This window comes from Pelophylax lessonae (genome assembly GCF_965119305.1).
Source record: "Pelophylax lessonae genome assembly, chromosome: 13".
NCBI lineage: Eukaryota > Metazoa > Chordata > Amphibia > Anura > Ranidae > Pelophylax > Pelophylax lessonae.
Genome location: NC_138780.1, coordinates 95,304,869 through 95,329,641, shown reverse-complemented (window position 1 = coordinate 95,329,641; position 24,773 = coordinate 95,304,869). Strand labels below are relative to the sequence as shown.

General features: G+C 46.7%; 1 protein-coding gene across 1 annotated transcript in view; it reads left to right on the top strand.

Annotated features, from left to right (window-relative positions):
- The window catches only part of ARHGAP5 (Rho GTPase activating protein 5), a 143,641-nt gene extending 119,751 nt beyond the window's left edge, over positions 1-23,890 (top strand). The window contains exons 6-7 of the mRNA XM_082275189.1: positions 8,529-8,634; positions 22,946-23,890. Coding sequence (XP_082131315.1) covers positions 8,529-8,634; positions 22,946-23,279 — 440 coding nt within the window. The 3' untranslated portion in view covers positions 23,280-23,890. The remainder of the gene's footprint in view (positions 1-8,528; positions 8,635-22,945) is intronic.
- The last annotated feature ends 883 nt before the right edge of the window (positions 23,891-24,773 follow it).

Below are 24,773 nucleotides of genomic sequence, written 5' to 3'. Positions count from 1 at the left end.
AGTCTATATGATATCCTATTCAATTCTGTTTTAATTTCATTTTAGTAACGGGATATCATTTTCTTTATATAACCTTTCGAATTTTGTTAAGATAATTCCTAGGTATTTTAGCCCTGGGTTTTTCCATGTAAAGGGGAATTCCGATTTTAATTAATCTTCTTCTTCTTGTTTTTTTATAGTGATATTTAATATCTCTGATTTGGCAGGATTTGTTTTTAGGTTCGATAGTTCTCCATATTTTTTAAAACTTTCCATCACATTTGGGAGGGTTATTCTAGGTCTAGAGATGTATAGCAATACATCGTCCGCGAATGCGGCGATCTTGTGCTCCACATCCCCTACCTCTACTCCTCTTACATCTGGGTTTTCCCTGATTGTTGCCAAGAGAGGTTCCAATGAAAGGACGAACAGCAACGGGGACAGTGGGCATCCTTGCCTTGTTCCATTGGACATCCCAAATGGCTCAGAGTGGACCCCATTTACTCTCACCCTAGCAATGGGGTGGCTATACAATGTTTTTATCCATGCCATCATCTTTTCCCAATTCCCAGCTCCTCCAAAGTTCTTATCATGAAGTCCCAACTAACTCTGTTGAATGCTTTCTCAGCATCTATCGACCGTATTAAGCCATGTGATCCACTCTTACCCATTTGCTGCATTAGCAGTATTGTTCTTATCCCGTTATCTCTGCCCTGTCTCCCGGGTATAAAACCTACTTGGTCCTTGTGTACCCATTCCGTCATTAAATTTTTCATCCTGGTCGCTAACACTTTTGCGAAGAGTTTTTTGTATCCATAATCAAGAGTGAAATGGGTCTATAGCTTGTGCATACGGTCGTGTCTTTTCCTTCTTTCAGGATTACTGTAATTGATGCTAAAAGGGCCTCTCTACTCAAGCCATATTCTTGCCCTATACCATTAAAATAATCTTTTAACTTGGGTAAAAGTAGTTCTTTGTATCTTTTTATAATAGTTCACCGTAAACCCATCCGGTCTGGGGCTTTTCCCTGAGGATGTAGTTTTGAGAGCTATACCCATTTCTACCTCTGAGATTTGGGCTTCTAATTGATCTAATTTATCCTGTTGTATTTTGGGAAGTTTTGCCTCTCTCAAGTATTGTTTGATTTTCCCCGTTTTATCCAAGTCCCTCTCTCCTGCTGTTTTTTTTATATTATAGAGTGTCCCATAGTATTCCCGACAGACTTTTGTTATCTCGGTAGTTGAATATACCATTTCCCCTCTTTAATTTTTCATTTTCTCTATATAGCTTATTGCTTTCTTTTTTTTCCAAATCTTCACAAGTCTCTTCCCGATTTTATTATTCCAGTGGTAATTCTCTTTGGTGGTTCTCCTGACCCCCCCTATTTAATTTCTTGTTCTAATAGTTCTTTTAATTCTCTTTTTATTACTATTTGGTGTTGGATTTTGACTGTATGTCTATTTTTGTGTTTTTGTTCTAACTCGTAGATCTTTTATCAGTTTTTCTCTATATTCTACTCCTTGCCCCTTTCGAGATCAAGATCCCCCTCATGTAGGCTTTTTGTGTCTCCCAAAGTATATTTTTCGATGTTTCTTCATTTTCATTAGTGTGATAGTAAAATTCTAATTCTTTTCTAACTTTCTCCCCATTTTTTTTCTCTCAGTAATTCCTCGTTTAGCCTCCAGACATTTGTTTTAGTTTGTCCCCCTACTACTTTCAACTTTATTTTAACTGGTGCATGGTCCGACCATGTCTTAATCCCTATTTTGGCCTCTGTTACAGATTCAAACCCTCTGTGGTCTATCAGTATATAATCGATCCTCGAGTATGTCTTGTGTACAGGGGAGTAGAACGTGTAATCTCGCTCTTTCGGTTGTAATACCTGCCAAGTGTCTAATTGACATTGGAATAGCTTTTTTTTAATCATTTTCAAATGTGTTGCTCTTCCCCCCCCCCCCTCTGTACAGCCGACGTACTATCCATCTCTGGGTCTAGGCAAAAATTGAGGTCTCCCGCCAATATCACCCACCCTTTTATAAATTCTGTTTGTCTAGGATGTTCCCAAGATATTTCATGGGATTGTCATTTGGGCAATATACATTTGCCAGAGTTACCTCACTTGTAAATAGTTTCCCTTTCATAAAAAGGAACCTTCCCTCATGATCTGCCAACCTCTCTACCAAAACAAAGTGGCCCCTCTGGCAATCCCAATAGCCACCCCTTTTGATTTTTTTGTTGTGGAATTAGCATAGTACCAAATGGGGTGTTCTTTTGAATATAACCTAATATTAGAAGAATGTAGGATATGGGTTTCCTGTAGGAAAACTAAAGCCCCGTACACACGTACTGATCGTCGGCGGAACGATCGGCCATCTTTTGTCCGAGGGCTGTCTTGTCTGTTGAAAACTGCAAAAGACTGCACACGAATTTTGTCGGCCAACAACAGCCGACTGCAGAAGTGATGTCATGTGATGGTTAACTTTCCTTGTCTTTTTTTCTTTTCTGAGCATGCCCAGTCTTGCTAATCTGCTGTCTGTCGGCCGAAATCTGTACTGACTGGTGAACAATCGGCCGTTCTGGTGTTGGCCAACAAAAATTTTAATGCCTGCACAACAGATTCTGTTCGGCTGAAAAAGTCGGCTGTCGGAAGCATCATACTAACAAGCGGCCAATCGGCCGATCGGTCGTCGGCCGAATATTTACGGCCGACAATCGGTACGTGTGTACGGGGCTTTAGTCAGCTCCCATGTTTTTAATTCCTTTCAACATTTTCTGTCTTCTCTCCTAATCTATTCTAAAAATAACAGACAGAAATATACTGTATATACTATTAGAAGTTGAATCTGGTAAATATTAGACTCCCATTTAGAGTTTTTATTTGAAGAAAAAAAAATGAAACCGTGTTTTGCTGATTTTCAGACAGAGCTGCAATGTATTATGTATGACAGACTCCCTTGTCAGGTGGCTTGATAAAAGCTACTTGCGCCTGTTGTCACTTACGCTGCCTATACAAAAACAATGTCTTCCGTCAAAAAATGTTTTATTTTAAGATCGTTCGTTCGATTTTCTAATTGTTAGTGGAGTCAAATCGATGTTAGTTTTTCGACCACAGTGGTGGGAAAATTCAAAGGAGCAGAATAGAAAACTTCTTGGTCAAAGGAACTTTCAGACAGTGTATGTGGTTTTCGTTCAGAAATTACATTCTATTTAAAACTGAATGTTAAAAGCAAGTGAAATTTTTAAATGACATTCTTTCATTCAGCGAATGTACAAAGCTTTTTCGCATGAATTTTCTCGCCTGAAAATTGATACACGTATGGCCAGCATAAGACTCGGTTCACCCCCATGCAGTTTGCTTTTGATCCGTTTCTGCAGTGCTTTTAACTGTGCATTTTTGCACTCATGTATTTGCTGCGATTTGCATTTTTTATGATTTTTTTTGCCCAATTTGTTGGGCATATTAAAAACGCAAATCGCTGCAGAAACGCACTACAGGCGGTCCCCGGGTTACAAACATCCGACCTTCAAATGACTCCTACTTACAAGCGGAGGGAGACAACAGGAAGTGAGGAGAAATCTAGCCCTAGTAAGGGAAATTCACTCCTGTAAGAGTTCTCATGGGAAAAAGGTGTCTCTGCTGAAACTATCATCAATCCTTGTTTCCACAACAACCCAACATTTTCAAAATATACCTGCTCTGTGCAATGGTTTTGCACAGAGCAGCCCTGATTCTCCTCTTCTGGGTCCCCCACCAATGCTTCTGGCTCCTTTTTGCCTTCACAGTGCCCCAATAGCAAGCTGCAAAGTATAGTATAGAGTGCCCCTATAGCAAGGTAAGAACAACTTCCGCCTTTAGAACCACTCACTTCCTGCCCAGGACTACATGTCCCATGAGGCGTTGCTCCTCTCACATTCACAAGTTCTCAGGCACTTACTGACTTGTATGGAGGGTGTACTGAGCTGTATGTGTGCTGCACTGTGTATACTGACATGTATTGACAGTGTACTGAGCTGTATGTGTGCTTCACTGTATTTCCTGATATTTAAACAAATAATGCATTCTGTATGCAGGCCAACTAATCGGCTGACCAACTAATCAATTATGAAAATAGTTGAAAACTATTTTCATAATGGATTACTTGTTTCAGCCCTTAGTCAACAGTCACTCGTGTCTTGAGCATCTAGACATGGGCCCCATATTTTAGTAAACTTTTGAGGGCAGCCTCTTGCCTCAAATGTTAATTGCTAGAGTGGGAGTGCTTGATTAAACATTGTATTTACTAGCTGTGCTAGCTGAATGTCTAAACTGTTGGCTTTATCTTGCAAGGGGACAAGGTGGTGTTGAATCCCAAGACTTAATTTTTAGTTTCTACCTTTCACTTCCTCAAGGATGTTTTCCATCCTTCTGTTGGTTCCAGTTTATGCAAAGGATATTTCCCTTCATTGTCTGGATGTTTTAGCTATGAAAATCTCTCAGCTAATGCTTCTTTGAGGGACCATTTCTCTGTTATCCCGGATTGCACCCTAGAAAGGTTCTTTTGCGCCCTGTTATACCATCTCCAGAGACTGACGGACCATCGTACAATTTATGGTCTTAAGGATCACATTCCACCCTTTTTTTGTTAATGTGCACTCCTGCAGGCTGCAGTATAACCCAGAAGTCTTAGAATTCATATATTCATCAGTAGACACACAGAAAATTGTTTTTGGCGAATATTACGTTTTCCTTCGCTGCCTGAAGTTCTGGCAGTGCAGGTATTGTGCTGCACTGCTGGTACTGGGCAGCAAATCTTCTGTGTCTTCTGCTTCATCATAGGACCCAGTGCAGAGTGAGGACTTCCAAGGCTTATATCACATCATATGTGGCAGAGCGACAGTGAAGTTGGGATTGCTTTTGCGTTTATTATTTCAGGGAATGTGGTCTTTGAGTCCAGTACATTTTGCTACTTTCGCAAACCTTCACCAATGCATTGGAGTTAATTGGAGAGTGAATTTCACTGCTCCGACCCACTACTAATAAGGTCTGAGTATGCCCCTAGACTGGGAAAACACTGACTGCTTCCTGGTAGGATATAACTTATTTTGCTTTTGTTCATTGACGACACAGCTCCTGATTCTTCTTAACTATTGGGTTATACTGCCCCTACAGGAGTAGGACACTAGGACAGGAAAAAGCTTGACTACGCCTATAGGCAGTCCCACGGGGGGTACACCCACTCTCAGGTATAGGCACTCAGTTTTCTTTCTGCCTAGTCAGGAGTAGGGACCTAGTTCCTTGCTGGTCTCTGGTCCTGGTGATTTTTTTTTTTTTTTATGTAATTCTTTCCTCTGTTTTGTTACTGGGAGAATCTACAATCCTATGCCAGACTAGGTGACGGACTGGATAATCTAGATCCAGAGGGTCCCCCCAGTCTGGCCAGCAAGCGCATGCTGACTGCAGTTCCGCGCTAGATCAGCCGTGACATTGCCCCGCTAGACGGTGGCTGGCCTGCGGGTTAAACGTCTCATGAGGATGCACACGACCTGACCTCGGCTTAAGTGAGTCACAGCGTTTCCTGCTCCTGGCTGACAACACCTACATTACAATGGAGCAGTGGTCTGTACATAGCGGTTCCTGGTATGGTAAGCAGCTGCCCCTCCCTCTACTCCTGGAGGGTTTTGGAGTGGACGTGGGCCCCTCCTTGAGGTGGTAAGACCCCCTGGCTCCCCTCCTACCCTCTAGCCCCTCTAAAATTTCAGTGGTCACTGTGGGTCTTTCGGCCCCCTCCTAACACCCCTCTGGGTGAGGTTATGAGCTGGCTGTTGCCATATGCTCTTAAGGGGGGCTGGTTGGAGTTGCTGCTGTCTGGGTTTTTGAAACCACTGTCTCCCATTTGGGCATCCGCCCTCCCCTCACCTGTCCATAGGACATTTGAGTGGCCACAAAAATACAGGCCGCGACTTGCGTCCTACTAGGCCATGCAGCCTAGTCAGTTGCCTCCATTGGGGGGAGGCCACAGTGCATTTAGCTGAATCCCCCACTCTTCCTTTGGTCATCTGCCAGGCTAGGATCCCTGCACTTTCGGCTAGGCCTCCCCAAAAATTTAGACCTCGGCTTGAGGTCTGCTAGGCCCTTTGGTCAGCTTGGCGCCTCCCTTGGGTAGGGGTGGTGCTGCTTAATTTTTTTCTTTTAGGACAGCCTTGCTATCATTATTGTGTGGGGCACCTGCTCCTTTTAGCGCTGCGGGACCATCAGGCTACCCTGCCTGCGCGTCCACGTCACGGTGGGGGGCCCCCTTTAAAGGGGACTATTTCCTATTTTTCCCCTCTATGGGGGGCTCCCCTTATTTTTTTTGCGTGGTTCAGTAGGTCGTCCATTTGGGGGCCCTTGGTCAGCGTCTCCCTTGTGGGATCACAGTTGGCGGCCTTCCCGGTTTGTTTTCCGGGTGAGCTTAGTATATAGCGACCCTCTTGGGTCTGCATTCACGAATCCCTGAGTGCTCAGATAGTGCCCAGAATCTACTCCTCTAGCCGCCCATGAAAAGGCGCTGGTGGATGCACGGTTTGTGTCAGTGCTTGACGCTTTAAAAATGGAGGTTGCGGCTGATGCTGCAACAGAGGTGCTGGTCCCTTTTGGCACCCACAAGCGGCAAGGGTGTTCCCTTTTTCCACTTGCTTTGACAACATTGTCACAAAACAGTGGGGTTGTCCAAAACGCAGTGGTTCCTAAGCGCTTTTTGTTTGCGGTGTCCTTAAGAGGATTAACTGCGTTTAAAGGTGGATGGTCCCACCTGTAGTGGACTCGTCGGTTTCCAGGTTAAATAAAGCTACCTTCATTCTGGTTGAGGAGCCCCCCACCTTTAACTAGCCAGCTGATAGGAGGGCAGAGGCTCTGGCCCTCCATATGTTCACTGTGGCTGGTTCGGCACTTAGGCCGGTATTTACTATTGCCCTGATGTCGCAAGCTCTGACCGAGTGGGCTAAACTTTTACGCCGGGGACCTGTAGGGGAAACTGCTTCCCCCTGTCTTGCGGAGCTGGCAGATCAGTTGGTCAAGGGACTACAGTCCTATTTGTGATGCTTCTTTGGATGTGGCTCCTTTGTTTTCTAGATTGTGAGTCTCAGCAGTGGTCCTGCGGCATATTATCTGGCTGAAATTTTGGTCTGCGGATCAGGCTTCTAAGAAGGCCTTATCCGATCTTCCATTTGTGGGGGATCGCCTGTTTGGAGCTTCCTTGGATGACATCGTTAAGGGTCTCACGGGGGAAAGAGTACTCTCCTTTCACAGGCTACCAAAGGCATGGAGCCCCGTCTTAGAAGGGGGGGGCCATTCTCGGGTCATAGGAAGTTTTTTTGTACCTTAGGGTCTCAAGACAAGGGATCAAAGGTCAGGGCCTCCAGGCGGTAAACTGCTTTTGCTAGTGCTGAATTTCGGCATGGAGTCTATTGACATGGTAGTGGCATCCTTTATATCTGGGATTTTTTTTTTGCTTCTATCGACATCAAGGACGCACATTCTAATATGTGCCAGTCACCAACGTTTCCTCTGTTTTGCTGTGGTATAGGAGCATTATTGGTTTGTGGCGTGGACCTTTGGTCTCTCCTCCGCTCCTCGGGTCTTCACAAATGTTTTGGCCCCGTGCTGGCATTGTTTGTGTCAGCACGGGGACCTGGTCGATCTTCTTCTGTGAGCAGTGTCTCCAACTGTTCTGATGGATAACTAGAGTTTGCGCTGCAAACTCTCAGGGAGTTCAGTTGGATTTTGAACCTTCAGGAGTCTGCTTTGGTCTGTCCACCAGACTATCTGGGTCTGACTATAGATTCGACCTCAGCCAGTGTGTTTCTTCCTCTGGAAAAACTCCAGACATTGCAGGAGGCATTTCAGCTTCTGTTGTTCAGCAGACAGTCATCCCTCTGGGCTTGCATGTGGGTACTGGGCCTGATGGTGTCCACCCTCGAGGCATTCTGTTTGCACAGTTCCACACAGGATCTCTGCTAAAGAGATTCTGGTGAAATGGGACAAGGATCCCCGGTCTCTAGAGGTGGCTTCATTCTCTGGCACTTTGACAGGGAAAATCCATTCTCCCCCTGTACTGGACGGTTGTCACCACGGATGCCAGCCTGTCCGGGTGGGGAGGTGTCCTCAGCATAATGTGCTCAGGGGCCCGGACTGCCAATTTAATGTTCTGGAAATCTGAGCAATCAGCCTTTGTCTGGCTCATTGGACAATTCGTCTTCATTCGTTTTGAAATGCCACGACCATGGTCTGTCAATCACCAAGGGGGATTATCACCCAATAGTTAAGAAGAATCAGGAGCTGTGTCCGTCAATGAACATCAGAGGAATGAATTTTATGGTAAGTCAAAAATCCCATTTTATAGGTACCATGAGGATACAGGTTGGGCGGTAGAGTATCTTTTGGAATGTGTAATGAATATCTAGCATGTTCGGATGTTGCTTATGGAGTATTTTTTAGCTCAAAAGTAATATTTCTTGTTCAAAGAGGAATTGTGTTTTTTTCAGTAGTAGACTGAATTTCTTACTACAGTTTATCTACATTGTTCCTTCAGAAATCCCAGACAAGATGGAGAGACTTCATGCCTTGAAGGATATTTTACGGGCTTTCCCTCCTGTCAACTATGAGGTCTTAAAATATATTATATCTCATCTAAACAGGTGAGTGTATGACTTTCAGATTGATACAATTTAGATATCTGAATCAATTTGGATTCCAGGTTAAGTTTGATGCTTTTCATCTCCGATGTGGAAAATTTAACGAGGCATGTCGAGTTAAAAGTGGCACTGGCTATTATTCTAGTCAGTGGGGCCTGGACGGAACTCTGGAGCCAAATGATTGGCTAGCAGTTGTGGTACATTAGTCCCACTGAAAATTGTCTTTCCGCAAAAAAAAAAAAAAATTGTGTATTCAGGAGGTGGCAGTCTCCTCTTAAAGGACTGCCAGCGCCTGGTTAACTGCACTGTAAAAAGTGATCCACCATTAGGCAAGTGTGAAATTAGCTTTACCGCTGTGTCTTTGTTAGAAGAGATTCACACTCAATTTTTGCTTCTTTGGTAGTTGTCTCAGGAAAGGAATGTGAGGCAAATTCTCCCAGTGACAACAATCCAACATTAGATGTCCTTTTTTTGGGAAGATTTTCTCTGGAATCTGATCATCTGGATGGAAAATTAGAATAAATACATCCCAACCTTTCCTATTTTGTAATAAATGTTTTTGATAACTTGCCTTATCCTTAATTTAAGATATGCTTGGCAGCCTAAATGCTGCTTCCCAGCTGTGGTAATGCATACAGTGTACTTTCCAACATTTCCAGCAATGAATTAGTGGTAGACAATATTTCTAACATTTTCCAGTGGTGACCAGTCAGGTGAATTTTAGGAAAGTTATCCTCATCAATCCATACTCAAAAATGGCAACAGGTACCAAGGACTGTTCTGGTTTTTATTGGCTGACTTTTTGCCTGGCTAAAAGGGCACATTGCTTTAAATGTTAAGTGTGGTTTAAGTTAGAGGTGTTGCTTTGTATTTCTTAGAGGAGAAGTCTGGGGTATGTAAAAAATAAAAACCCTACATCTTCACCTTCATGCTGCAGCTCTCCCCCACCAGCTCTAATTCTGAAAAATGAGCGAGCACATGACCACTGATTGCTCAGTTCTCTGTTAGCTCTGAGCGGAGAGTGGTGACTATCAGTCACCGCTGTCTGCTCTGCCCCTTTAGGGCTCACTGGAGCACCTGGTTAGTGAGGGGGTGGGAGAGGCTTACTCCCCCTCTCAGCCACACACTGAGAGGCTGAGCCAGTTGCCAGTCAGGCACCTTGATGGATCCCAACAATATGGGATCCTTTTCTTTAGTTAAAGATGGCGTACAGATGATAAACACAGCTTCAATTCAATCCAGGGAGCCCTTCAACTTCTGTAAACATCAGACCCGGCGTCGACAATCTTTAAAAGTTCTAGGCACATTCATCAGTCTATCCTAGGCGAAGCCCTGAGTGGTTGTTTTTGTTCTGTTGTGTATATATGTGAAAGTTATCGAAGGGAGGCTGCAACTAGTTTTTACCAGTTCTACTAAATAATGGTTTTTAACGGTTTTGAGGTAATGCATGTGACCATGTTTGGTAAGGCCAGAAAGATCAGTTTCCAGAAAAGATGTAGGCTGTGTATGTATGTGTGTATGTGTGTATATGTGTATATATATATATATATATATATATATATATTATAGTGTGTGTTTGTATGTGTGTGTGTGTGTATATATATATATATATATATATATATATATATATATATATATATATATATATATATATATATATATATTTCTCTGTCGCTCATTGACAGACGTAGTCCTCGTTGATACTAACAACTCGGGTTATGCTGCCCTCTACAGGAGTAGGACTAGACAGGAAAGAAAACATTCTAGCCACACCCTAGGGGCAGTCCCAGAGGGTATATCCTCTCTCTCTCTGCTACAGCAAATCAGTTTTTCTCTTACGTCCTCCGACAGTCGCCGCCTCTTCATATTCGTCACATATGGGGTATTAGACTTTGCTCCGAAGGAGTAGCTAGGCAACAGAATATGTTAATAAAGCTTTTAACATATCCAACATATCCCACCCTCAAGGGGTGGTCCCCTCAGTCAATACCCTCCTACTTCCTGCAACCATATCTCAGTTTTAATGTCTAGCTTGTCAGGAGTGGCTGGCTCTCTCTGTGCTGGGACTTTATGTCCCAGACTCTTTCTTCTTTTTAATATTTTGTTTGAGTTTTTCTCTCTACCTTTACTTAGCTGTTGTTTTATCAGCGTTAGTTAGTTCTTCGGACGAAGAGGATCATGCGGACTGGGTCTCGGGCTGATCCCCCTGGTCGCAGGTCGTGGGTCAGTGGCTTCCCAGTCTGCCATCGAGCGTTCAGCCAGGTAACGCTCCTGGCATAGTGAACGACCCATCCCTGTTCGGTGCAGGGATGCTTGGTGAGGTGGCTACCTCACTGGACGCTGTGCGGTTTCTTAACCCACGTTCGGAGCGTCTTGTATGCGACTCTCCCTGCCTCATGTGTAGCGGCTTGTTCGCCTGTGCGGGTCCCCCACACCGTGGTGAGGTAAGTGTATTTATGTGGGGACCTGTCTGTCTGGAGGGGTGTCAGTCTGGGACTGTGTAACCTGCCTCTATTCACACTGTTTGTCTCCCTATCTCTCGGCTGCATGCTGTGGGCTGCAAGGGGGGGGGGGGGGGGGGAGTTGTGTGGCACTATGGGTGTCAGCATGATCAGTGTGGAAAGCTGTGTGCTGTGGGGCATGTTTTATGGCATGTTTGGGCACTTACAGCGATCGCTGCAGCGATCGGTTCTGTTTTTTTTTTACATACAGACATGTGTGCATTACTGCACTGTGGAGCGACGGTTTCGGCGCCAAAAGACGCCATTTTGCCTGCCCTCGCTCCGGCCGCATGTTTTACATGCATGGCGGCCATTTTCTTGTAGCCTCCATAGGTTTACATAGAGCGCCCTAGCAGCATCACTTCCTCTTCCCAGGAACACCGATCGAGGCAGCGGCGAGGGTCTCCTCAGGTTTTATCCTTCTGTTTCTTGCTATCCATTGCCTGTGTTCAGTTTACATATCCCTGTGGGGGTCTCATTGTGCTTAGTGTGACGCGGTGGGCTGCGCTTGCCGCGCTTGCTGAAAGGGGCAGTTAACCCTTGGTTGTCTGGCATTACAGGGGCAATGGATTCTCAGGAGGGCAAATTTCCTACAGTATTGGTGGAAAGCCAGGGGACCGCTGCTTCCCCCCCAGGGGGGGATTTAGCCACTATTGTGGCTGGCCTTGCTGCTCAGGTGCAAATGCTGGTGGCTGCTCAATCTACCAAAAGGCCCAGAGTTGTGCTCTCCTCTGATCTGAGGGTGAAGGTGATGGGGCTGTTCTAGCAGGGGCTTCCCTATCGGGGTCCCGCTCCTCTCTTGATCTAGTGGGGTCTGAGGTGGAGGCTGAAGTTGAGGGGGTTGATAATTCTCCCCCTGGCTCGCCTGAAGAGCTTGCAATCATGGATGAGTTGATTGCTTCTATTAAGCAAACGCTGCGTTTGCAGGACGAAGTGTGTCCCCCCGCTGCCTTGGCGGCTTATGGGACGCAGAGGAAACGCAGGACGCCACAGGTTTTCCCCTGCAATGCTGATTTTCAGCGCGCTGTTAAGGATCAATGGCGCGATCTGCGCAAACCTTTTGCGGTACCAAGTAGATTCAAGCTGCGTTATCCTTTTTCACCTGCCACTGATGAAAGGTGGTGCGTGCCTCCACCAGTGGATCATGCGATTGCGGTTTTGAACAAGGCCACTGCGATTCCTGCAGAGGGTTCACCCATTTTCCGTGATGCCACAGATAGGAGACTGGAGTCTCTGGCCCGTCATACGTATTCTGTTACGGGTTCTATGCTTAAAGCTCTGTTTGCTTCTCTCATGGCAGCCCAGGCGATCGCAAGTTGGACGCAGATGCTTAGGCGCGTCTTGGTGGCCGACTCGGCCTCGCCGGCGACCCTGGATATGGTGGATCAGATCCACCAGGGTGTCATGTATCTGTGTGATGCGGACCTGGACCTGATTCCGTTGGCTGCACGGGTGCACAGTGTGGCGGTGTTGTCTCGCCGCCTGGTTTGGTTAAAATGTTGGTCGGTGGACCAATCTTCGCGTAAGACCTTAGCCAATCTGCCTTATGATGGGTCTCGCCTTTTTGGGGAGTCCCTGGATGTGTTGCTTAAGGGAATCACCGGGGGTAAGAGCACTCTCTTGCCCCATTTCCCCAAGGCTAAGGGGGCTTCTGGGAAGAAGCATGCTAATTTTCGGCCCCCTCAGGGGTCCTTTCGTGCCTTTCGGCCGCACTACAAGGGCAAGCCGTTCAAAGGTCAAGGCTCTCAGAAGAAGCCCTGGTCTGGTAAGCAGAAGTCCGGCCAATCCGGACCTGCAGCCCATAACAGTTCGGCCTGAAGGGGCGCCCTCACCCAGTTTTGGGGTGGGGGGACGCTTGCTCGGTTTTCTTCAGCCCTGGTTGGCCCGTGTGCGGGACAGATGGGTTCAGGAAATCGTTCGGTCTGGTTACAAGATCGAGTTTCTCTCTCGGCCGGAGAGCAGATTTTTTCCTTCAAATCTTCAACTGTCTCCGGAGCGCCTGCGGGACCTACACCTGGCGGTGCAGGACCTGAGGGCTCAGGGAGTGGTGGTTCCGGTGCCTCATCGGGACAGATTTCGGGGGTTTTATTCAAACCTGTTCACCGTGCCCAGGAAGGAGGGCAAGGTTCGTCCGATTCTGGACTTGAAGGCTCTGAACTGCTCTGTGCGGGTTCGCAAGTTCCGCATGGAATCCCTGCGGTCGGTGGTGGCTGCCCTGGTTCCGGGGGAATTCATGGCCTCCATCGATTTGAAGGATGCGTATCTTCACATCCCCATCTTCGAGGGTCACCAGAGGTACCTTCGATTTGCCATTGCGGAGGATCACTACCAGTTCGTGGCGTTGCCTTTTGGCCTTGCCTCGGCTCCGCGGGTCTTCACCAAGGTGCTTGCACCGGTTCTGGCATTATTGAGGGCCCAGGGCATTTCTGTCCTGGGGTATCTGGACGACATTCTGGTTCGGTCTGCGACCAGCCAGGGTCTGGAGCAGGACCTGTCTGTCACGATGCAAACTCTGCAGGAGTTTGGTTGGACGATAAATTTTCCAAAGTCGGCACTGAGTCCGTCTGTTCGTCTCCCCTACCTGGGAATGATTTTGGACTCGGTGCAGGCGAAGGTCTTCCTGCCGGAAGACAAACTCAGAACTCTTCAGGAGGAAGTCAGGTCCCTCCGGGATGTTCCGCAATCGTCTCTACGGACGTGCATGAGATGTCTGGGATTGATGGTCTCGGCCTTCGAGGCGATTCCCTTCGCCCAGTTTCACACGCGGGGTCTCCAAGCGGAGATCCTGTCCAAGTGGGACGGGCGACCTCAATCTCTGGATCTTCAGATCTCGTGGAGTCATCGCACCAGGAAAGACCTTCTGTGGTGGCTCCAGTCCCCGATGGTGTCCGGGGGCAAGTCGTTTCGTCCTATCTCGTGGACGGTAATCACCACGGATGCCAGCCTGTCGGGCTGGGGTGGTGTTCTGGGCGTTCTGTCCGCCCAGGGAACTTGGTCGGAGGGGGAGTCCTCCCTTCCGATCAACATTCTGGAATTGCGTGCGATAAGTCTCTGTCTTCGTCGCTGGACGGACCGGCTGCAGGGCTGCCCGGTTCGGGTGCAGACGGACAATGCCACGGCGGTGGCCTACATCAACCACCAAGGGGGCACCAGGAGTGCCCGAGCGGCTCGGGAAGTGGCCGACATTCTATCTTGGGCCGAGACTCATGTCCCGGCGATAACGGCGGTTCACATTCCGGGGGTGGAGAACTGGCAGGCGGACTTTCTGAGTCGCCAGACCCTGGATCAGGGGGAATGGTCTCTCCACCCGGCTGTCTTCTAGATGTTGTGCGCGAAGTGGGGTCTTCCAGATGTGGACCTGTTCGCGTCTCGTCTCAACAACAAGGTGAGGAGGTTCGTGGCACGGACGCGCGACCCTCGGGCAGACGCGTCGGACGCGTTAGTGGCCCCGTGGCATCAGTACAGACTGATGTATGCGTTTCCACCGATCCAGTTGCTGTCCAGGTTCCTTCGCAGGTTTCAATCGGAACGCAACACGGTGATTCTTGTGGCACCGGACTGGCCTCGCCGGTCCTGGTACGCAGACCTCGTGAATCTGGCGGTCGACGCCCCGTGGCGTCTGCCTCTTCGAGACGATCTACTGTCTCAAGGACCGATATACCATCCTGCTTTACAGTCGCTGGCTTTGACGGCCTGGCTGTTGAAACCGAGGTCCTGAAGGAGAGGGGTCTCTCTCCGGAGGTCGTTCATACTTTAATCAACGCGAGGAAGTCTTCCTCTGGGAAGGTTTACTACCGTACTTGGAAGGCCTATTTTGCCTGGTGTGAGTCCAGGGGGTTTTCACCCCGCACGTACTCGGTGTCCCGTGTGCTGTCTTTCCTTCAAGCGGGTGTTGATCAGCGCTTGGCGCTGGCTACGATAAAGGGTCAGGTGTCTGCTCTGGCCGTTCTGTTTCAACGTCCCGTGGCATCCAACCTTTTGGTTGGCACCTTTATTCAGGGTGTGCGGCATCTGGTTCCTCCTAGGAGGGATCCTCTGCCCCCTTGGGACTTGAATCTCGTGCTATCTGTGTTACAACGTGCTCCTTTTGAACAGATCAGGGAGATCTCGTTGTCTATGTTATCCAAAAAGGTCGCCTTTTTGGTGGCGATCACTTCGGCTCGCAGAGTGTCGGAACTGGCGGCTTTGTCCTGCAAGTTTCCGTACTTGGTTATTCATTTGGATAAGGTGGTCTTGCGACCTAATCCTTCCTTTCTTCCGAAACGTGTTTCGGAATTCCATCTTACTGAGGACATTGTCTTGCCTTCGTTGTGCACGAAGCCTAAACATCCACAGGAGGTGAGATTGCACTCTTTGGATGTTGTTCGGGCGATCAGGGTTTACCTTCGATCGACTGCGTCTTTTCGTAAAACGGACTCCTTGTTTGTTCTTCCAGAGGGTCCTCGGAAGGGCATGGCGGCTTCGGCCTCTACCATCGCAAAATGGATCAGACAGGCCATTGAACAGGCCTATGCCTTGCAGGGGAAGGTTCCCCCTGTGCCTGTGAAGGCGCACTCTACTAGATCTCTGAGTACGTCTTGGGCCTGTCGTCATGGGGCTTCTGTAGCCCAGGTGTGTAAGGCGGCGACTTGGTCGACCGTGCTCACTTTCACAAAATTCTACAAAGTAGATGTTCGGGCATCGGCGGATGCTTCCTTTGGCCGCAAGGTTCTTAGTGCGGCTGTTCCCTAGGGTCCCTTGTTGGGGACTCCTGGCTGTTGGGATAAGTTTTGTATCCCCTGGTTTTTGCCTTTTCCTGGGTTGTTGCTCCTGTTGAGCACTTGTTTTTTTGCTGTTGCCCAGCTGGTTTCCTTCCTTTGGTAAGGTTCCTTTCTTGATGTGGAAACTGCGTTGCCTTTCGGCGCGGATGTGTTTCCCACCCCTCATGTTTGCACTGCTTTGGGACGTCCCCATATGTGACGAATATGAAGAGGCGGCGACTGTCGGAGGACGTAAGAGAAAACGGAATTTTTGTAAAATCTTACCTGTAAAATTCCTTTCTCTGAGTCCTCCGACAGTCGCCGCCCCCGCCCCTCTTTTGGGGTTTGGTTGTATACTCTACTGCTATTCCACTAAAACTGAGATATGGTTGCAGGAAGTAGGAGGGTATTGACTGAGGGGACCACCCCTTGAGGGTGGGATATGTTGGATATGTTAAAAGCTTTATTAACATATTCTGTTGCCTAGCTACTCCTTCAGAGCAAAGTCTAATACCCCATATGTGACGAATATGAAGAGGCGGCGACTGTCGGAGGACTCAGAGAAAGGAATTTTACAGGTAAGATTTTACAAAAATTCCGTTTTTTCTGTCTAGTTAGGAGTAAGGTCCTAGATGCCTTGCTAGGATCTTCGGTCCTGGCAGGATTTTTTTCTTAGATTTTTTAGACAGCTTTTTTCTCCAGTGTTCCTGTGAGATCTTCAAGCAAGAAAGCTGGAACTGGGCGACGGGCTGGATGTTGAGATCCAGTGGTCACCCCAGTTCAGCCTACGAGCGCGTGCAGGCCATAGCTCTGCGCTGGGTCGGCCGCGACATAGTCCCACTGGACGGGGACTGACCCTGCGAGTTAAACGTCTCGCTTAAACGCCAATGACCATGAGTCACGGCGTCCGTATTGGTCGACAGCCCTCCCACCCCGGTGGAGAGGGGTACTGTCAGGAGTTGGCGCCCGCCTGGTTCCGGTATGGTGAGTAGTATGTTCCCCCTTTTCCCCCTGACGGGTTTGTGGTGAACGCGGGCCCCTCTCTGAAATGGTAAGGATGGGTCTCCCCTCTATCCTAGAACATGTCACAGATCCCCCTATTTGAGTGTGATTTTTGTGAACAAGAAACCAGGAGGCTTGGTTTGGGAGCTGACAATCTAATGTAATTTCAAAACTGTAAAGATGACTGAAGTCAGTGTATACTGCAGTGTATACTGCAGTCCAGATCGCATTCCTCCAGCAAAGGCAGATGCATTCCGACGGCCCACGGACCGCATACGGCCCGCCAGGGTCCGGTACCGCCGGCCAGGCTGATCACCATTAGGGTGAAGGTTTGTGGGGCCGAGATTCTCCCGCAGGAGACACGCCGTTATCCTGTACAGACCGCCGCCATTGTCTGGCAGATCGCACGAGGCCGCCATATTGGCGTAGCCTCGTGTCTCCAGCATGGGGGCGGCCATGTTTGAGGTGACCCAAACACCTCGTGGAGCTAGGGGAGGCGCCGGAAGGCGTGCAGAGGGGCGGAGCCGCCTCCTTTTTACCCGGGAAGCCAGCCAAAAGACTTCCTGTCTGTTCTAGACAGTGCTGAAACAAGTTGCATTTGAAACTCTGAGCATCAAGTGGTGAGCCTTGGGGTCTATCTCTCTCTCTCGCTCTGTAGGGGTCCCTAAGCAGATAACACTGAGGGGCATTGTGGCGCTGGGGGTCTGCAAAAAAAAAAAAAAGTTTTTTTTCCGGGTAATATCTGGAATTATCATGGACCCTGCCACACAGGTACCCCCACCTGTTTCCCTCGAGGGGGCCGCGGGACCCGCCAGTTCACAGAGTATGGATGCATTTACAGCAGTTTTGGAGTCTTTGGTGGCTCGGGTGGAGATGGCCTGTCAGGAACGGGGGTCAAGAAAGCGACCCCCGCCTACCCCTATATCATCTGAGACTTCAGATTCAGATTCTGAGATGGTCATTGCAGCTGCAGGTCCCTCTGCAGGGGCTGTTGTCTCAGGTAAAGTTCCCTCAGACAGTGAGGAGGACGTTCATGCTTCCGTCATAGCACAAGAAGAAGCATTGGTGGACGCACTAGTTGTGGCGGTTCGGGAAACCTTAAGACTTGAGGTTTTACCGGCAGAGGCAACTGAAATGGAAATTCCCTTTGGTACTAGCAAACCCACCAAGACGGTGAAGGTTTTTCCTTTTACCCAAGTGTTTTGGTAATAAGATTAAAGAGGAATGGGATCATTCAAAGCGTACCTTTACTATTTCCAAGCGCATTGCTAGACGCTATCCGTTTTAGGAATCGCTCATTAAGAAATGGACGGTACCACCTATTTCCAGACTGAATAAAGCCACGGTTATTCCGGTGGAGGACGCTTCGTCCTTTAAGGATTCGGTGGATTGGAAGGTAGAAGCGGAGTCCCGCACTATCTTTTCCCTGATAGGGTCAGCCTTTAGACCAGTAATTGTCATTGGTCTAGTTTCTCAGACATTTACGGAATGGGCGAGATTGGTGCGCCAGGACCTGAAGGGGAAAGGTATCCCCAGGCAACATCTGATTTGATGGAACAGATTATACAAGGACTACAGTTTGTCTGTGACGCAGCCTTGGATGCCACCCCCCTATTAGGGCATGCATCTATGTCAGCGGTAATCCTCAGACGTGTGCTGTGGTTATAATGCTGGTCAGCGGACCTAGGTTCCAAAAAGACCTTGGCGAATCTCCCCTTTCAGGGGAATCGTCTATTTGGGGCCACCCTAGATGAGATCATTAAGGATGCCACTGGGGGCAAAAGCACTTTTTTGCCACAGGCTGCTAAAGCTAAAGGACCTCGTAACAAGCGTGGACCTTTCTTTGCCGCCCATAAAGGGTTCGTTCGCTCTGCTGGAGCAAGCGGGAAGGGCAAAACCCCTCTAGGAGGGTTCAAGAAGCGCTGGTCGGACAAACAAAAGACAGACTCAGCCAAACCTGAGGCTTACACAGCCTGAAGGTGCGCCCCACCCGGCTTGAGGGTGGGGGGACGTCTTCACCGGTATTCAGAGCACTAGATCGAGCATCGATCACTGCTACCGGTGCGATTCTTCCCTTCCAACATTTAAGTAATACAGGGAGCGGTAGTTACCGTTCCCTGAACAGATCATTTTCCTTACATTTTCCAAAGATTAGTCTCAGTTCCCCACAGGAATCGGATCCCGTTGAGCAGACAGACCAAGGAGCCTCTAGCCGGGTGGCTTCGGTCTCTAATGTTCAACCAGGAGAAATAATCACTCCTGATAGGAATCAGGTGTCTGATAAATGTGTGGGAACAGAGAACGATCAGACTTTGTCGGATTGCCTGGGCCAAGTAGCTCTAGGGCAGCCTGGTTCGGATCCAGTCAGGCAATATCAGGGTGATGACTTAAGTCAATCACCAAGGATTTTACCATCTGTGTCTTCTTCAGAGCATCCCGGAGGCGCGGAGATTGGTAACGCGCGCCCATGATCCTCCAGCGGACGCAGCAGACGCGCTGAACGGCCTGTAAAGGCAGTGTCCGCTATTAGAGGTATTCCCTCTTCTCAGATTGCTGCTGAGATTTCTCCGCAGGATGGAGATGGAGGGAACTCCAGTTATCCTGGAAATTCTAGGCTAGCCTCGTCAAGCCGGTCAGGCCGACTTGGACATGCTAGTCGCGAACGCTCCTTGGGAACTTCCTCTCAGGGAAGGTCTGCGGTCTCAAGGACCGATCTTCCATTGTGCTTTACAGTCGCTGGTTTTAATGGCCTGGCCATTGAGACCCAGGTACTGAAGGACAGAGGGTTGTCAGCTTCAGTTATTCCTACTCTAATTAAGGCAAGGAAAGCGACTTCCAGCAAGGTCTATTATCGCACATGGAAGACTTATATCGCGTGGTGCGAATGGGATTTCCTCCACGTACCTATTCGGTGACCCGAATATTGGCTTTTCTGCAAAAGGGGGTTGATCAGAAACTATCCTTGAGCACCATCAAGGGTCAGGTTTCAGCATTAGCAATCTTCTTTCAGAAGCCCTTGGCTACTCATTCCTTGGTGCGGAATTTCATTCAGGGGGTGCGGCACCTGGCTCCACCAGTCCGCGCGCCCTTACCGCCCTGGGATCTTAATTTGGTTTTGTCGGTTCTGCAGAAACCTCCCTTTGAAAACATCAGGGAGATTCCCTTGCTTACATTATCCCAGAAGGTGGCCTTCTTGGTGGCTATCACTTCTGCACGCAGGGTGTCAGAACTGGCTGCATTATCATGCCATTCCCCATATTTAGTGGTTCATAGGGATAAGGTAGTTCTTCATCCGAAGCCATCCTTTCTTCCAAAGGTGGTTTCAGACTTTCATCTGAATGAAGATATTGTGCTACCTTCCTTGTGTCCTCAGCCCAATCATCATCGGGAACATGCGTTGCATTCCTTGGATGTGGTTCGGGCAATCGGGGTATACCTGAAGGCTACGGAATCGTTCCGTAAGACGGATTCACTTTTTGTGATCACGGATGGCCCCAGAAAGGGGTTGCCTGCATCTGCCGCGACTATCTCCTAATGGATTAGACAGACGGTGGTACAGGCTTATTCTATTAGGGGTCGGAATCCTCCGTTCCCTGTTAAGGCGCACTCCACTCGAGCGCTCAGTACTTCCTGGGCCTTCCGCCATCAGGCGTCAGTGGTCCAGGTATGTAAGGCGGCCACTTAGTCGTCGGTACATACCTTTACAAAATTTTATAAAATTGATGTGATGGCATCGGCGGATGCCTCATTTGGCCGCAATGTTTTGCAGGCCGCAATTTGAGGAGACCGGTGGTCTACCTCGAGGGTTTTTTTCTGTTGGAATTTCTGTTGAGTCTCATCTTTGATCGATGAGCCTTGAGAACTTCTAGTTGGCACCGGTTGGGCCTTCTAGATTGGATTTTTGTTTTCCATTTTCCCACCCCTCATTTGTGGTACTGCTTTGGGACGTCCTGAGTTGTTAGTATCAACGAGGACTACGTCTGTCAATGAGCGACAGAGAAAAATGGATTTTTGTAAAATCTTACCGTAAAATCCTTTTCTATTAAGCTCATTGACAGACGTAGTACCCGCCCCTCTGTTTTGAGTTGGGTTGGGTTAAATTCTCTAAACACTGCTTTGTGACATAACTGATTTGCTGTAGCAGAGAGAGAGGATATACCCTCTGGGACTGCCCCTAGGGTGTGGCCAGAATGTTTTCTTTCCTGTCTAGTCCTACTCCTGTAGAGCTGTAGAGGGCAGCATAACCCGAGTTGTTAGTATCAACGAGGACTACGTCTGTCAATGAGCTTAAGAGAAAAGGATTTTACGGTAAGATTTTACAAAAATCCATATATATATATATATATATATATATATATATATATATATATATATATATATATATATATATATATATATATATAACTCAATAAAGTGATATAGAAATGTAAATCCCTTGCGCTAAGATATCAATATAGATATTAATGTGTGAATAATTAAATGAATGCTGCTGCTTATGATAAATCAAGATATATAACAATAGTGAATAACACCAAGGTATGTGAAAAACCACTAGCAGCACAAAAAACAGAATACATGAATAATAATTAAAAGAAAGTACTCCAAAACCGGAGTACTATAACAGAATCCAAAATTCAAAAATTAAATGAAAACGTCCAAAAAAGGATATTCGTGATCAGTGCACAGTCCCACAAAAATATTTTGACATCTACTACCGCTTTCATCAAATTGACACTCGCCACATATTTATGCCCCCCATTTATATGGTTGGGCATAAGCGCTGATGGACAAAACATTAATGGGATCCTCTAGATGGGCTTAATCCTCTCCTGTCCTTTTCTCTAATGGTCACTTCAAAGGTAACATGCAGGAAGAAAAAAAGCTCCACTAGTGTGATATTGTAACACATTCAAACGTTTATTTAAAATGAGTTCCAAAGCACTCGCATAGAATACACATCAACAGCGCTACAACAAATTAATAGTAAGATCTATGTGCTCCCCCGATTACTCACTACCTCCACGCTGGTATCTAATGACTCCGGGAACCGTCCTACGATCCTCTAACTCAGGGTTTCTCAACCTTTTTTCAGTCGAGGCACCCTTTAAACTTATGGACAGTCTCGAGGCACCCCATTCTAAAATGTAAAAACTACTTTAATAGTTTTACATAATGTAGCAACATCCACACATAGGACACCCAATGTTAGAGGTGATTTATTCTTCCAAAGCAAACACATTTTTGCAAACTGGTACTGACTAGTATTCCAATGTTTCTCTTCTCCCTCAGTTTTTCTCCATCACTCAGCTAATGTGACCCCACTGGAGACAAGAAGAAGGATGCTATGCAGGCGATTGACATCCTCCATATTAACTTATTCCATTGGTTGTGAGGATGCCGGCAGCAAGAAGGCTGTAATGGTGCAAAATGAAAACCTGTGGCTTTGTGCTGCTAATAGGCAGGCTTCATCCTCATGCTGGCTTGTATACAATTTTTGGGCAATTTTTAGGCATTTTGCCAAGGCACCCCTGAAGAAACCTCAAGGCACCTCAGTGTGCATGGGCACCCTGGTTGAAAAAGGCTGCTCTAACTGACAAATCGGATTGTCAGTCATAGGATGGTAGGACGGTTCCCGGAGTCATTAGAGCAGCGTGAAGGAAAGAACTAAGGCGTCTTGCCACATGAGCTCTCAAGCTGGGAAGCATAGCTAGTTCTAGGCAGATGCATTCCCCACCCCACAGCATGCCCCTTTTATGTGCAGGTTTGCTGTTGACTAGTTCAGGCTCTTGCAGCCCTGAGTGCAGAGCGCTGATCCCTGCCGTCCCTCCTCTCCTGTTTTTTTTAAAAGTGCACTGTGCCCTCCAGATCCCCCTGTGCTGTTCCCTCCAATGGTGCCCTCCTTTTTGATGCACATACAGAAACCTAGGGATGTCATTGTATTCTAACTTGAAAACTAGGAAACTCAAACATTCTACACTGCTTTTTAGAAAGCTATTGTGACACTTCTGCATATACATATTTACATGTATTGAATAGTGTTGATGGTCACTGTTTCTTTGTTGTTTTTTGCAGGGTCAGTCAACACAATAAAACCAACCTTATGACTGCTGACAACCTATCCATTTGCTTCTGGCCTACCCTTATGCGTCCAGATTTTGAAAACAAAGAGTTCTTCTCAACCACTAAGAACCACCAATCTGTCATAGAAACATTTATTCAGCAGTGCCAGTTTTTCTTTTATGATGGTGATGTGTTTGATTCTCCAAGCGTTACCAGTTCTCCATCAGCACAGCATGGCAGTCCAGGACAACTAGCAACACCTCTAGTCCCTCTGCAGTTACCTCCTCCACTTCAGCCTCAGCTACTACAGCCCACGCTGCAGGCTGACCCTTTGGGCATCATATAAATGGGCACGACTGTATTGTACTTTATTTAATAACCCCGGGTCCTTACTGACTGACCATAACACAGGAGAAAAACTGAAGACTGCTCACCTGTAGTAATATCTTAATGACACAGATTGATCCGATTTATTTTTAGTTCTTGTTATTTTTGTTTGTATTTTTTTAAACACTTCGGACCGTCTAGATAAAGATCGATCTGTGGCAGGCCTTGTTTGTGAAATTTTGCTGCTGCATGGAACTACAAATACTATACACTTCTCCAAGTGTCAAGAAGATACTTCTCAGAAGAGTGGATAACACACAGATTAAAGAAAATGGTTCTTTTCTATAGAAAAATCTAATTAAATTTACAGAAATAAAACATTTATCAAGCATTAGTGCTTTCCCAGCCCGTCTAAAGGCTGAGATTTATTTTGTTGTCAAAGCATCTGTGGTGTGCAGACGTGGGTATGTGTGGGTGCGTGTGGGAAGCCTGGCAGTGGGGTGGGTTATGGATTACTTGTTGGCGGTGCTTGGTTCAGAGCTTATCTTGTAAATGATACAAAGTAATAATTGTATGTACATATATAAATGTTTACATATTTCAGGAATAAACATCCATCCATTGAATCAATGTTTTGTTCTGCATGAAGAAATGGGTTAACAAGAAAATAGTCACTAATATCTACTATCATTTTCCACTTTAATTATTGAACAGCTGCTTTCACTATAAAAGTTGTTGAATCTTTAAATGTAACTATTGATCTTCATTGTTTTGGGTAATCCTGAAATACACTGAAATAATTCTTTGAAAAAAAAAAAATGAATATGTTGTAGGGTGTGGTAAAACCTAAGCATTCCTTATCAACATTGCCTTCATACAGCTGTGTCTGTATGTAACTGAAATATGCACTTTGACTTTTGCACATTGGCCTATGTATTGACTTTACACTCAGAGCAGAGGTGGCTTAAAAAAAACATATTTTATCATAAGATATGAACGTGTATGTATTCCCTAACGATTAACCTTTCGTTTTCTCCGTTTTTGGTCTGTTAAATTTACTATTGAATGCATTTTGTTATGTCTGTTCGTTGCAAAGAAATTGATGTTGCCTGAAATCCAGGAAGGTCCTGTGCACTCTGCAATGTTACCTAAAGGAAAGTTATCAGCACTGCCCTGTCCACTTCTGTAAACTACAGAAAACCTCCCCCATATTTTTAAAGATGACGAAAGGGGAAAGGTGTTCTGTATTTCAAACACACTTTCTGTCCCAGGGTGACAATGCTGCTCATCTAATACAGTGAATCAACTTCATCACCCTAGCATAAAAAGTGTGTTACTGGCAGTATTACCAAGTGAAAATAAAGGAAAAACCCATTACATACACTACATTGAAGTAATGAAAAAAAAAAAAAATATATATATATATATATATATATATATATATATATATATATATATATATATATATATATAGTGTATGTATGTTTCTCTTTCGTTAATTAACGGACACAGC